This window comes from Lontra canadensis, unplaced genomic scaffold, assembly GCF_010015895.1.
Source record: "Lontra canadensis isolate GAN:19392208 unplaced genomic scaffold, GSC_riverotter_1.0 scaffold116, whole genome shotgun sequence".
NCBI classification, from domain to species: Eukaryota; Metazoa; Chordata; class Mammalia; order Carnivora; family Mustelidae; genus Lontra; species Lontra canadensis.
In genome coordinates, this window is record NW_022631110.1 from 2,573,949 (window position 1) to 2,586,578 (window position 12,630).

At 39.9% G+C, this 12,630-nt stretch overlaps 2 protein-coding genes across 3 annotated transcripts in view; both read left to right on the forward strand.

Moving 5' to 3' along the window:
• The window catches only part of CDKL5 (cyclin dependent kinase like 5), a 225,304-nt gene that overhangs the window by 106,199 nt on the left and 106,475 nt on the right, over nucleotides 1-12,630 (forward strand). The gene's annotated exons all lie outside the window — the stretch shown is intronic.
• On the forward strand, nucleotides 4,946-6,966 carry LOC116857023 (gap junction alpha-1 protein-like). The gene has a single exon (XM_032840838.1). It carries the CDS (start codon nucleotides 5,089-5,091, stop codon nucleotides 6,010-6,012), a length of 924 nt encoding a protein of 307 aa, XP_032696729.1. The 5' UTR covers nucleotides 4,946-5,088; the 3' UTR covers nucleotides 6,013-6,966.

Sequence of the window (12,630 nt, forward strand, 5' to 3'; positions counted from 1 at the left end):
AGATTTTATTTATTTATTTGCCAGAGAGAGAGAGAGAGAGAGAGAGCACAGGCAGACAGAATGGCAGGCAGAGGCAGAGGGAGAAGCAGGCTCCCTGATGAGCAAGGAGCCCGATGTGGGACTCGATCCCAGGATGCCGGGATCATGACCTGAGCCGAAGGCAGCCGCTTAACCAACTGAGCCACCCAGGCGTCCCTCAAATAAATAAATCTTAAAACAAAACAAAACAAACCCAGATAGGCTATATCGGGTAATAGGAACTGAGGTAAATGGGCACTTAGTGTGATGGTTGAAGTTATTGGGCTTGGGGCTGGCTGGGTGTTGTATGTGTAGGTGCCAGAGGCTTCAGTTTCCTCCTGTGTCTTTTTGTTAGTTTATTTTTCTCCCCCATTGTCTTTGTGTTTCCCTAAGAACTCCTTTTTAAATAGTTTAAATAGTTAGTAGTTTAAATAGTCTGCTTCTTGTAACTCTTTCCTTTGAAATCAGCTGTTACTGTATCAGAACTTCATGACCTGGTGGTAGAGTATGGAGAAGAGGAAATGTTCTACAGTCTTAGGACCAAATCTTATGTCTTTTGGTGGGCCTGAGTCCTAGCCTGGAACCTTCACAAGTATTTTTTTTTTTTAGCTTTTTTTCCTCCCCTTCGTTTTAGGTGAAGCAAGAAGGCTAGAGGGGCTGTAGCTGGCTAGTTTCCCCTCTCCCAGGACAATATGTAAGATTCTGGTAAATTTTCCCTTTGACTGTTTGCCTTTGTTTTACAGAATGTTCTAGGCTTATTTCAAAACAGCTATTTTTCCCTGGGTGTTTTTCAAAATGGTTATGTTCCCCTTCTTCCTTAAAAGGGAGACGATTTTTACTGGATCTTAACTCTGGGCTTATTTCAAAATTGTTGCTTTTTTTAAATAAAAAACAAAAACAAAAACAAAAAAAACCCAAACAAAACAAAACAAAAAAAAAAAAAACCACCAAAACCCACCCTCTTACCGAAAAGGGGAGGAGATCATTCTTGGATCTTCATGTTCAGAACCTGGAGAAGTCCTGAAGTAGAGTCAAGAAAGTGAGGAGGGCCCTCGTAAGACTTGGTCACTAGGAGTTCTTACTTGCAAGCCTTTGTCAAAATTACCATTTTTCTCCCTAGTGTATTGCTCTAGTGCCTCCTGCTCCAGGTAAGCTGTCCTTGGGTGTGATTCTATTTGCCTGTCTCTCCAGATTTCAGGAATTCAATTTGCCTTATGTCCTTAATTATCTGATAACCCTAAAGAAAGTTGATTTTCAATGTGGTGGGTTTTTTTTTTTTGTTTGTGTGTGTGTGTGTGTGTGTTGTTTTTTCTCTTGCTGTAAGGATAGGAGTGTGATAATATTCAAGCACTTTATTTTTTGGGCCGAAACCTGATGCTTTATGTTTTAAAATTGGAAATACCTTGTCCAGCTTAAAAATAATTTGTTCAGCAAGAGACTTTTAACTTCTCTATGAACCATTTGCTTCGCTGAGATGACTCATTCTTAGTTATTTTCATCCCTTTGAATCTTGAATCTGTATATTTTCGAAGTGCTCAGCAAGAACTTTTTTTGGAACAAAATATTTGAAAAACTTAAGAGCTTCTTATAGTTCTAGAAAATTGCTAATAACTTCACCCTAAATTAACTGGAATTATTGATTTTCTCCCCCTCCCCTCCCCAGCACTGTTTTTTTTATCAGATAGCTTTTAGAATCCGTGCTAAAGTAGTTTTGGGGATTATTGTCTTTAACCTTCACTTGTTATTACTTTACCCTACTTGTTTTTGAAAAAGTAACTCAATTTTCTGAGGCATTTTGAAATCTCTGGAGACTAAGCACTGTTTAAATTTGAAAAACTAACGAGAATAAATGCCTAACTCTTAACGCTGCTGTTGGTTTATTTTCAATTAACCTTGAAGAATGTATTAATTATAAACTGTATATCTTGGTGACTTTAGCCTAATAGGATTACCTCTAGAATCTGCATGATAAAGGACAATTTGGCTAAAATGTGTTAATTTAAGCAATTGAGAAAGTACAGTGTATACTTCAAAGCCTTATAATTTGATTACTTGCTAAAAAATTGCATTTTGGGAACCTTCAGTTCTTATCCTTGGAGAACAGTTGTATCCAACCTTGGGCAATTGAGACATTGTAAATTGCATTAACCTTGCCCCCCTTTTTTAGGTTTCATTTTAAGTTTTATTTTTCTCACTGAATCTACTGTGAGGAATAGTTGTTAAACCAAGAAACAAATCAGCTGAATGGTATTGAAGATTATTAGTTGGCAAACTCATGTTTAAGAAATATTTTTCTCTTTTAACTTTCTTAATTGTTTAAAATGAATATCTATCTTTGGGAATTAAAGTTTTTCAGGAGTGAGAATTAAAATATTAACTATTATGGGTTTTATCCTAACATACTAAGTAAAATTTATTTTTAGAAATGATGAGTTCATGCTGTATTGAAAGGATTTGATTGAAAATAATTATTTTTTTTGCCATGTAATAATCAATTAGTTGTGGTTTGTTTTAAAGTAAGCTCCAGGGCGCCTGGCTGGTTCAGTTGTTGGAACATGTGACTCTTGATCTCAGGGTCCTGTGTTTGAGACCACACCTCGGGTGTTGAGATTACTAAAAAACAAAATCTTAAAAATAAAGGAAGAGCCATTCTTCTAGCATGATTTGAATTAGAGGCAGAAACCTTTGCTTAGGCTTTTGCTTACAGACATTTCTTATAAAGAAATAGGGCTCTCAGAGGGTGCCTAGGTGGCTCAGCTGATTAAGCCTCTGCCTTGATCTCAGGGTCCTGGGATCAAGCCCCGCATTGGGCTCTCTGCTCAGCAGGGAGCTTGCTTCCCTTTCTCTCTCTGCCTGCCTCTCTGCCTACTTGTGATCTCTCTTTCTGTCAAATAAATGAATAAAATCTTAAAAAAAAAAAAGAAAAAAGAAATAGGGCTGTCAGGAGGTAATGGGGAAAGAAGAGCAGGTCTTCAGTAGGGGCACTTAATACTTGGCCTTAACAGAAAAGCTTCCATGTGTTCCCATTTCAACTGAGATACAGTAAGTATCTTACATCTTACAGTAACTTACATTCAGTAAGTAAGATTTAAGTTGAGGCCTCTGTTGACTGGCTCCCGACTTGTAATTTCCAGATAAGGAAGGAGCTGTAGCTCCTCTTTTGGGGAGGGGGGGGGCAATCCTGATCTTGCTACTTTATGCTAACTGGGATGGCAGCTACCCTTACAAAATGTCCCTTCATTCACCACAGCATTCAGGACCACAGTGCCAGGATTGATCATCCATTACTCTCTCTAGGAGAAAGACTCTCAGGATTCTTGACATCTTCTCTTTCTGTCACCACCAAAACTCCCTGGCTGCCCATTTTATTACAGAGCCCTCATCCCTGTAGTGCTCTGTACATTCTTCAGTTGTGTCCTCTCTCTTCCCCCCAGCCTTCCTACACACCCCTAGAGCTCCTGAACTGTCATTAGTAATTTTTCCCTAGCTTCAGTCTTGCCCTCCCATCACAGTATAATCATGCTTTCTGCTCCTGGGTGTCTCTGCTGCTGCTAAGCAGATGCCTGAGGCGGCCTCCTCCGGCGCCAGTCTTGGGCTGGGCTACCTCTGCTTGATACCTGCTAACCAGTTTGCCTGCCGCTGAGCTCCCGGAGTCCGGTGAGTTCTCCCACCCTCAGGGCCTTGCCTGTGCTGGCTTCCATCACAGCTGATAGTTTTCAGACTCTTTGCCTGGCTGACTCTATACAGACTGATCTGCGTTTCCTTGAGTTAACTTCTGTCAGTACCTTTTTTTTTTTTTTTTAAACTTCTTAGCACTTAACTTAAAATTGCAATTCTATATTCATTTAGCCTTTTTCATTGATTCTACAATGTACATTTCCCCTCACATTTCTGAAATTGAGGCACCTCTTAACACTGGATGCCTTGATCGCTTTCTGAGTGGTAAGTAACATAATGGTTTATCTTATAATCAGTTGTGTCTTAGGTTTAATAAAATACTGTAGGTTTTTTTTTGTTGTTGTTGTTGTTGTTTTTTTAAAGTAGGCTCCTCAGAGTTCAGTGCAGAGCTTGAACTCACAATCCTGAGATCAAGACCTGAGCTGAGATCATGAGTCAGAGAGTTAACTGACTGGGCCACCCAGGCATCTCTAAAATATTGTGCTTTTAACGATCTGTTTCCTCTAGTTACTTGCAAGTTGCACAAGTACAGGAATTCTGTTTTACTCATCCATAGGGACCAGTGTCCAGTATAGTACCTGGTATCTAGTAGGCACTGAATAAATAATGCTCAGATGAATATCATTATATATTTGGTCCCCCCCTCCCCCTTTAAAGCAGTCTCCACACCAACACGGGACTTAAACTTACAACCCTGAGATCAAGAATCACATCCTGTACTCATTGAGCCAGCCAGGCACCCCTGTCATTCCCTACTTGGGAAATGATGGCCCGAATAACGTTTGAAGATGAATTGGTCAATATATGCATGTGCATTTTTAATTAGTTTCTGTGTTTCAGTCTTCATCTTTGGAGATTACTTTATTCTGGAATTGAAGGAAACCTTTAGATGTGTTTGTGTTGTTCTCTCATTTTTTTTTTTAAGATTTTATTTATTTGACACAGAGAGAGAGCACACAAGCAGGGTGAGTAGCAGGGAGAGGGAGAAGCAGACTCCACACTGAGCAGGGAACCCAATGAGGGGCTCGATCCCAGGACCCTGGGATCATGACCTGAGGTGAAGGCAGCCGCTTAACTGACTGAGCCACCCAGGTGCCCCTGAGTCCCCTCATTTATGTAATTTGTCCCATTATTGATATATGTACATCCTTACATAAGAGTATTTGCTCACCATGTGTGGAAATGAATCCATATAAGCTTTTATTAGGTATCAGCAGTTGTCTTTCATTAGGAAGAGTGAGGAAGGTACCAAAGGGTGTAGCAGACTTTGAAACTTTAGAAAGTGTTGAGTGCTCGAACTTACTTTTTCATTTTACTTCATCCTCCAAGGAGTGCAATCACTTGGTGTGCCTTCTTCACTTCTTTTAAGCGAAAGAACAGCCAACAGGCAACATGAGTGATTTGAGTGCCTTAGGCCAACTCGTTGACAAGGTTCAAGCTCACTCCACCCCTAGAGGGAAGGTGTGGCTCTCCGTCCTTTTCATTTTCCGAATCCTGCTACTTGGGACAGCCGTTGAGTCAGCCTGGGACGATGAGCAGTTTGCCTTTCGCTGTAATACTCGGCAGCCTGGTTGTGAAAACGTCTGCTATGATAAGTCCTTCCCGATCTCTCATGTGCGCTTCTGGGTCCTGCAGATCATATTTGTGTCCCTCCCCTCACTCTTGTACCTGGCGCACGTATTCCACATGATACGCAAGGAAGAGAAGTTGCAAAAGAGAGGGGAGGAACTCAGAGTCACTCAGAACGATGGTGCCAACATGGACGTGCACTCGCAGGAAGTCGAGAAGTTCAAGAGTAGCATTGAAGAACACTGTAAGGTGAAAATGAGAAGGGGCCTGCTGCGAGTCTATACCATTAGTGTCTTCTTCAAGTCTATTTTTGAGGTGGCCTTCCTGCTGATCCAGTGGTACATCTATGGATTCAGCCTGAATGCGGTTTACACTTGCAAACGAGACCCCTGCCCGCATCAGGTGGACTGCTTCCTCTCTCGCCCCACAGAGAAAAGCATCTTCATTCTCTTCATGCTGGTGGTGTCCTTGGTCTCTCTTGCTCTGAACATCATGGAGTTGTTCTGTGTCTTCTTTAGGGGCTTAAAGGGCCATGTGAAGGATGCAGAGAGTGAGTCTTACCTTGATACATCTGGTCTGCCAAGCCCCTCCACTGACACTTCATCGGTTGCTCCTCTCTCCTCCGTGTCCCTTCCCATCGACGGGGCGGCCTCTGGAAGGGCGGCCTCTGGAAACAGGAGCAGTTCTTCCTGCCGCAGTTACAATAAACAAGGAACCGAGCAAACCCATGCTAAACAGAAAGCATAGCAAGATCTAATAGGGCAGGGGGGAAGCACCCCCTCTGACTTGCACGCACAGCCTTTTGATTTCCCCCATAAGCAGAATTCTGGTGGGTAGCTACGAAAGTAGCTACTGGGCAGTAGTCATTGTAGAGCAGCAGCCATTCTGCAAAGCCAGCAGTCATGCCCGCAGCAGCCTTCATGACCTAGCGATCTAGACATATGCCTGAAAGCATTATGATTCTGCTCAGCTGTTAAAGAAAAGGAAGGTACGGTGGAGAGTGTACTTTTGTTCCAGAGGAGGTGGTACTCAGCCACGTCAGTTATGAAGCTTAACAGACATAAAGGGTTCTTTTGGGACGAGGGGGTCTGGGATAGGAGAGGAGAAGCGGGGGATTGATGGAGGAACACAGTTGGTATTTGAAATGGTTGACTCGAAGAATTTACATTCTAAGTAAAAGTTGCTTTAGGTGGTGTATTAGTAAGGACTTTTCCTCTCCCGTATTTCCTGAGAATGGTTCAATGTATATGAAAGAGTGATAGTTATCTGTCATGTATTGGTACAAGCAAATGCAATATAAACTCATAAACATGGGATTTTAAAGTAATGCAGGGATCAGATTTCATCCTTTCTCATGGATTTCGTGGTATGGGCCGAATGATGTTTACCTCATTCCAACTGTGAAAATGAAACACTCTTCCCTCCCCAAAGTGCCCCCCCCCTTTACCCAGTTTAGTTTATTATGGATACTGGTTCTATTCACTGTGATTTTTTTTTTCTTTTATAGAAAGGTGTCAGAAATGATGTCCTTGTTTTGAAATGTAATGACTGATACTTGAATGATAAACTTTGAGTTGTGTAAACAGCACTCAATGTGAGAAACTTAAAAAGGAATGCTTAAAGCTGGACTATTAAATTGTATCTTACATGAATTTTACAGTAACTGATAGTTCTTGGCTTTATTTTACTTAATAAACCATGTAATAATTAGAACTCATATTCTGTTCATGAGTTTGGGAGGCAGTCTTTTGGATGGCCAGTGTTTTTGATGTTTGTACTAAGATTTTATTTGGAATGCAAGAAAGATTGAAAAAGGTTTGAGTCTTACCTATGTAACTAATGTGTTGGAAATATATACTAAAGAAATCTGTTTATTCAAATGACTTTTCTAAAACAGATGGTGAAAATGCTGAGCTTTATACTTTGTTCTTGCACGACAGCTACATAAACAGTTCTGTACACTAAATGGCTTAACATTTCACATTAGACTAATGTCATGTTAAGTTTTATTAAATGCAAATGTAGACCTCGTCCATCATATATTCTCGAAAATGTTCTTTATCTAATAAAATTTTAAGAGCGCAACCTGCTTGTCTGCCTCCTCAGAGTTACTAGCTGCATTCATCGTTCCTAGTCTTTTGAACTCTTCTTTGATACATTTTAATCTAAGCAGAATCTACTACAGAGTTTTAGAAATGGAATTGCATTGATTCCATTACAGAAGGTTTTGGTATTAGTATCTTTAATTATATATAGCAGGATTACGGATACACCCACTACTTAGATGTGCAAGAAATGTAGCTTCCTTTTTTTCTTTTAAGTGATTGATCTACTCTTCCTCAGAAGCTTCTTCCCACCCCACAAGGTGGAAGGAAGGGGAGAGTATAGGCACACCTGAAATGTTAAACCTGCCAATGAACAGCATCTTGCTCTGACAGTTTAAACAGTCTCATTTGTAGAACCCAGTCTCTTGGCTCATTAAAGAGTCTTTCAGATTTCCTTCTCACAAACTGTTCCATGAGGAATAAGCAGTTATTTGCTAATGGGATGTGTGTTTCTGTGGGGCACTGTGAAACCTCTGAAATCTTGGATTGGACACTTCCTGTTTCACATTGATTTTCACATATTGCTTGCTTGATTTTGTTAAAATTTTTATCTTGAGGGGTGCCTAGGTGGCTCAGTGGGTTGGGCCTCTGCCTTCGGCTCTGGTCATGGTCTCAGGGTCCTGGGATCAAGCCCCATATCGGGCTCTCTGCTCAGTGGGGAGCCTGCTTCCTCCTCCCCCCAACCCGCCACCTGCCTCTCTGCCAACATGTGATATCTGTGTGTGTGTGTGTGTGTGTGTGTGTGTGTGTGTGTGTGTAAAATGGATAAATAAAATCTTTTTAAAAAATTTTAAAAAAATAAAATTTTACCTTGAGATAATTACAGATTTACATGCAATGGTAAGAAATAATAGATTCCATATATCTTTCAATTAATTGCTCCTAATAGTATCATCTTGCATAATTATAGTAGAATATTATAACCAGAAAACTGACATTGATATAATCCATTGGCCTTATTCATATTTCACCAGTTTTACATGCACTCATATATACATACATGTGTACACATATATATGGTTTTTATCAGTGGTGTAGATTCACGGGACCACCACAGTCAAGATACAGAACAGTTTGATGACAAGGATCCCTTGTGCTTTTGATAGCCACAGTTGCACTCCTCCATTCCCCTCTCCCTAACTCTTTGCAACCACTGATCTGTTCATCTCTATAATTTTGTCTTTTCAAGGATACTATTTAAATGGAAATGGTTCAGTGTATAACCTTTTGAAATTGGCTTTTTTCTCAGCAAAACTCCCTTGAGACTCATCTAAGTTTTAGTATGAACCAATAGTGTTTTTTTTTTTAATTGCTGAGTAGTAGTCCATAGTTTGGAGGTACCACTGTTTATTCACCTGTTGAAGAACCTCTAGTTTGTTTCCAGGCTTGGTTATTACAAATAAAGCTGTATGAACATTTGTGTACAGATTTTTTTGTGAACAGAAGTGTTCATTTCCCTGTGATAAATGCTCCAGAGTGTAACTGCTGAGTTGTAAGTGAATATATAGTTTTATAAGAAACCATCATGTTCTTCTACTAGAGTGATTCACATTCCCATCAACAATGTATGAGTGATCTCGTTCCTCCCCATGCTCACCAGTATTTGGTTTTATCACTATTTTTTATTTTAGCTACTCTAATAGGTGTGTAGATGATCTCGTTGTGGTTTAAATTTGCATTTTTCTAATGGCTAGTAATGTTGAGCATCTTTTCATGTGCTTAATTGGGATCTGTGTATCTTCAATGAGATACCTGTTTCTTCTATCCATTTTCTAAATGGATTCTTTGTCATGTACCATCGAGTTCAAAGAGTTAAAAAAGTGTATGTATTTATATTCTGGGTTAAAACACTTTGTGGGATATGCTTGAAAATATTTTCTCCCTGCTTATAGCTTGTTTTTCATCACTTAAGGTTTTCCACAGAGCAAATTATTTTAATCTTGATAAGGTCATCTATCAATTTTTCCTTTTACGGATTATGTTTTTGGTGGTAAGTCTAAGAACTTTTTGTCTAGTCCTATATCCTAAAGATTTTCTTCTTTATTTTCTAAACGTTTTATAGGTTTACATTTAAGTAAGTGTGAGTCCGTGTTCCATTTTGAGTTAATTTTTGTATAAGTCGTGAGATTTTAGATTGAGGCATTTCGCTTCTCGTCTTGTCTGTTTACTTTCTTGGCTACGGAGTCCAATTGCTGTTGCACCCCCTTTTGTGGAAAAGTGTCTTCTTCCTTAATCGAATTGCTTTTGAGGCAAAAATCAGTTAGTATATCTGTGTGGCCCTATTGATCTCTGTGTTTATCCCTCTGCCAGTATCACACTGTCTCGATAACCATTCTGTAGCTCTGTACTAAACCTTAACGTCAAGTATAGTGATTCCTCTCACTTTATTCTGCTTCAGAATTTCTTCAGCGATTCCAGATTATGTGCCTTTTCGTTTTCATTTTAGAATAAATTTGCCTATATCTACAAAACACTTGCTGGGATTTTTGATAGGAATTGCATCAAAGCTATATATCAGTTTGGGGAAAATTGGCATCTTGTTGCGTTTTCTAATACACGAGTATAGTATGTTTCTCAATTTACTTAGGCTTTCTTCAGTTTTTTTCATTAACATTTTGTAATTTATAGGATACAGATCCTATACATATTGCATTAAGTTTATGTGAGACGATTTCATTTCCCTGGAGTAACTTTTTAAAAGATACTTATTTATCTATTTACTTATTTTAAAGATTTATTAATTTGACAGACACAGCAAGAGAGGGAACACAGGCAAGGGGAGTGAGAAAGGGAGAAGCAGGCTTCCTGCTGAGCAGGGAGCCTGATGCAGGGCTCAAACCTAGGACCCTAGGATCATGACCCGAGCCGAAGGCAGACACTTAATAACTGAGCCACCCAGGCGCTCCTATTTATTTTAGAGACACAGAGAGAGAGTGCGTGAGCAAGTGTGGGGGGAGGAGCAGAGGGAGAGAGACAAGCAGACTCCGTGCTGAGCATGGAGCCCCATGAAGATCAATTCCACGACCCCGAGATCACAACCTCAAGCTGAAATCAAGAGTCTGATGCTTAATGGACTGAGCCTCCCAGGCACCCCTTTCCTTGAAGTAATTGTAAATGATGTTTTGCTTTTAACTTCTGTGTCCCATTTTTGTTGTTTGCATATAGAAATGTGATTGGGGTACATGGGTGGCACAGTCCCTTAAGCCACTGACTCTTGGTTTTGGCTCAGGTCATGATCTCAGAGTCTTGGGATCGAGCCCCACATTGGGATCTGCGCTCAGCGCAGAGTCTGCTTGAGATTCTCTCTCTCCTTCTGCCTCAGCCCCTCCTGCTCATGATGTTTATGTGTTTCTCTCTCTAAAATAAATAAATAAATCTTAAAAGAAATGTGATTGATTTTTGTGCCTTGATCTTGTATTCTGTAGTCTTGCTAAACTTAATAATTCTAGGAGGTTTTAGTGGATTCTTAGGATTTTTTTTGAGTAGATGATCATGTCATCTGCAAATAGTATCAGTTTTATTCTTTTGTTTACAATCTGTATGCTTTTTATTTATTTTTCTTGGCTTATTACTCTGATTAGAACTTCCAATAATTTTGTTCAGTAATAGTGATGAGAGCAGACATTCCTTTCATGTTCCTGATCTTTGGGAAAAGGAAAAAGCATTTGGTCTTTCACATTAAATATGTTAGCTATAGGGTTTTGTGGATGATATTTATAAAGCTGAGAAACTTACCTTCTATTTCTAGTTTACCAGAGTTTTTTTTTTTCTTAATCATAAACTGGTGTTTGATATTGTCATTCTTTTATTATAATTGTTGATATGATCATATGATTTTTCTTCTTTTTATCTGTTGACATGGTTTTCTTTCTTTCTTTCTTTCTTTCTTTCTTTCTTTCTTTCTTTCTTTCTTTCTTTTTAAGATTTTATTTATTTGTTTGACACAGAGGGAGAGAAAGACCAAGAGCAAGCACAAGCAAGGGGAGCAATAGGCAGAGAGGCGGGGGCAAAGCAGGCCCTGCACTGAGCAGGGAGCCCGATGCGGGACTTGATCCCAGGACCCCGGGATCATGACCTGAGCTGAAGGCAAACGCTTAACTGAGGCACCCAGGCGTCCCTGGCATGGTTTTCAAATGTTGAATCAGCCTTGCATATCTAGAATAAATCCAACTGGTCATGGTGTACAGTTCTTTCAATACATCACTGAATTTGAAATGCTAGTATATTGTTGAAGATTTTTGTACGTGAGTTCTTAAGAGATGTTGGTCTATACTTTATTTTTTTGTGCTTTGTCAGGTTTTGATATCATTGTATTAGTAGCCTCATAAAATGAGTTGGGAAGTATTTCCTCCTCTTCTAATTTCTGGAAGAGATTGTGTAAAATGGACATTAATTCTCCCTTAAATGTTTGGTAGAATTCTCTAGTGAAATCATCTGAGCCTGAAGATTTTTTTTTATTGGGAATTTAAAATTACAAATTCAACAAATACAACTACTTAAATTGTTTATTTCATCTTGGTTATGTATGGTAGTTTGTGGTTTTCCAGGAATTGGCCTCTTCCTTTCCTCATTTAGCCTGCACTGATACCTACTGGGGAGGGGCTCCTTGTTACTGATGTGAATGGGAGTTTGGCTTCTTATGTGCCCTTCACTGGCACTACCCTGGCAGGGGGTTGGGCATGCTCCCCACTTCGCCCTTCCTGATGTGAGTGAAGCCAGTGTTTCATCTAGCTAGAGTAGAGTGGTTGGTTATTGTCTAAATGTTTTCTGTCATGCTAGGCTGCTCCTTGCCTGGTCCTTTAGCTTGAGAGAGCAGGCTTTTGTTGGGGCTATTTTTAATCACTGCCCATGGGTATTTCTGCGTTGCTTGTTGAAGTAGTTTTATTAAGATTACTTTAAAATCCTTGTCAGATAATTCTAACATCTGATTCATCTCTGTGGTGATGTGTCTTGTTTTTTCTCATTCAAGTTGTGACTTTCATGGTCCTTGGTTGTGGTGAGTGATCTATATATTTTTATTGTATCCTGGTCGGCTTGGATATTACGACACTCTGGACTCTTTTTTGTTGTTGTTGTTCAGCAGGCAGCCTCCCTGTTGGTGGTAGCCTGATGGCTGACTAGGTGTGTTCAGCTTCCTGCTTGGGTGCCCTCCCACCCCCCACATTGTTCTTAATCCCACTGCCTCCTTGCAGAAGGGTAGGGTGGATGTTCACCTCCTCATCTGACCCTGCTAACAGCTTCCCAGAGAAAAGTGGACCAG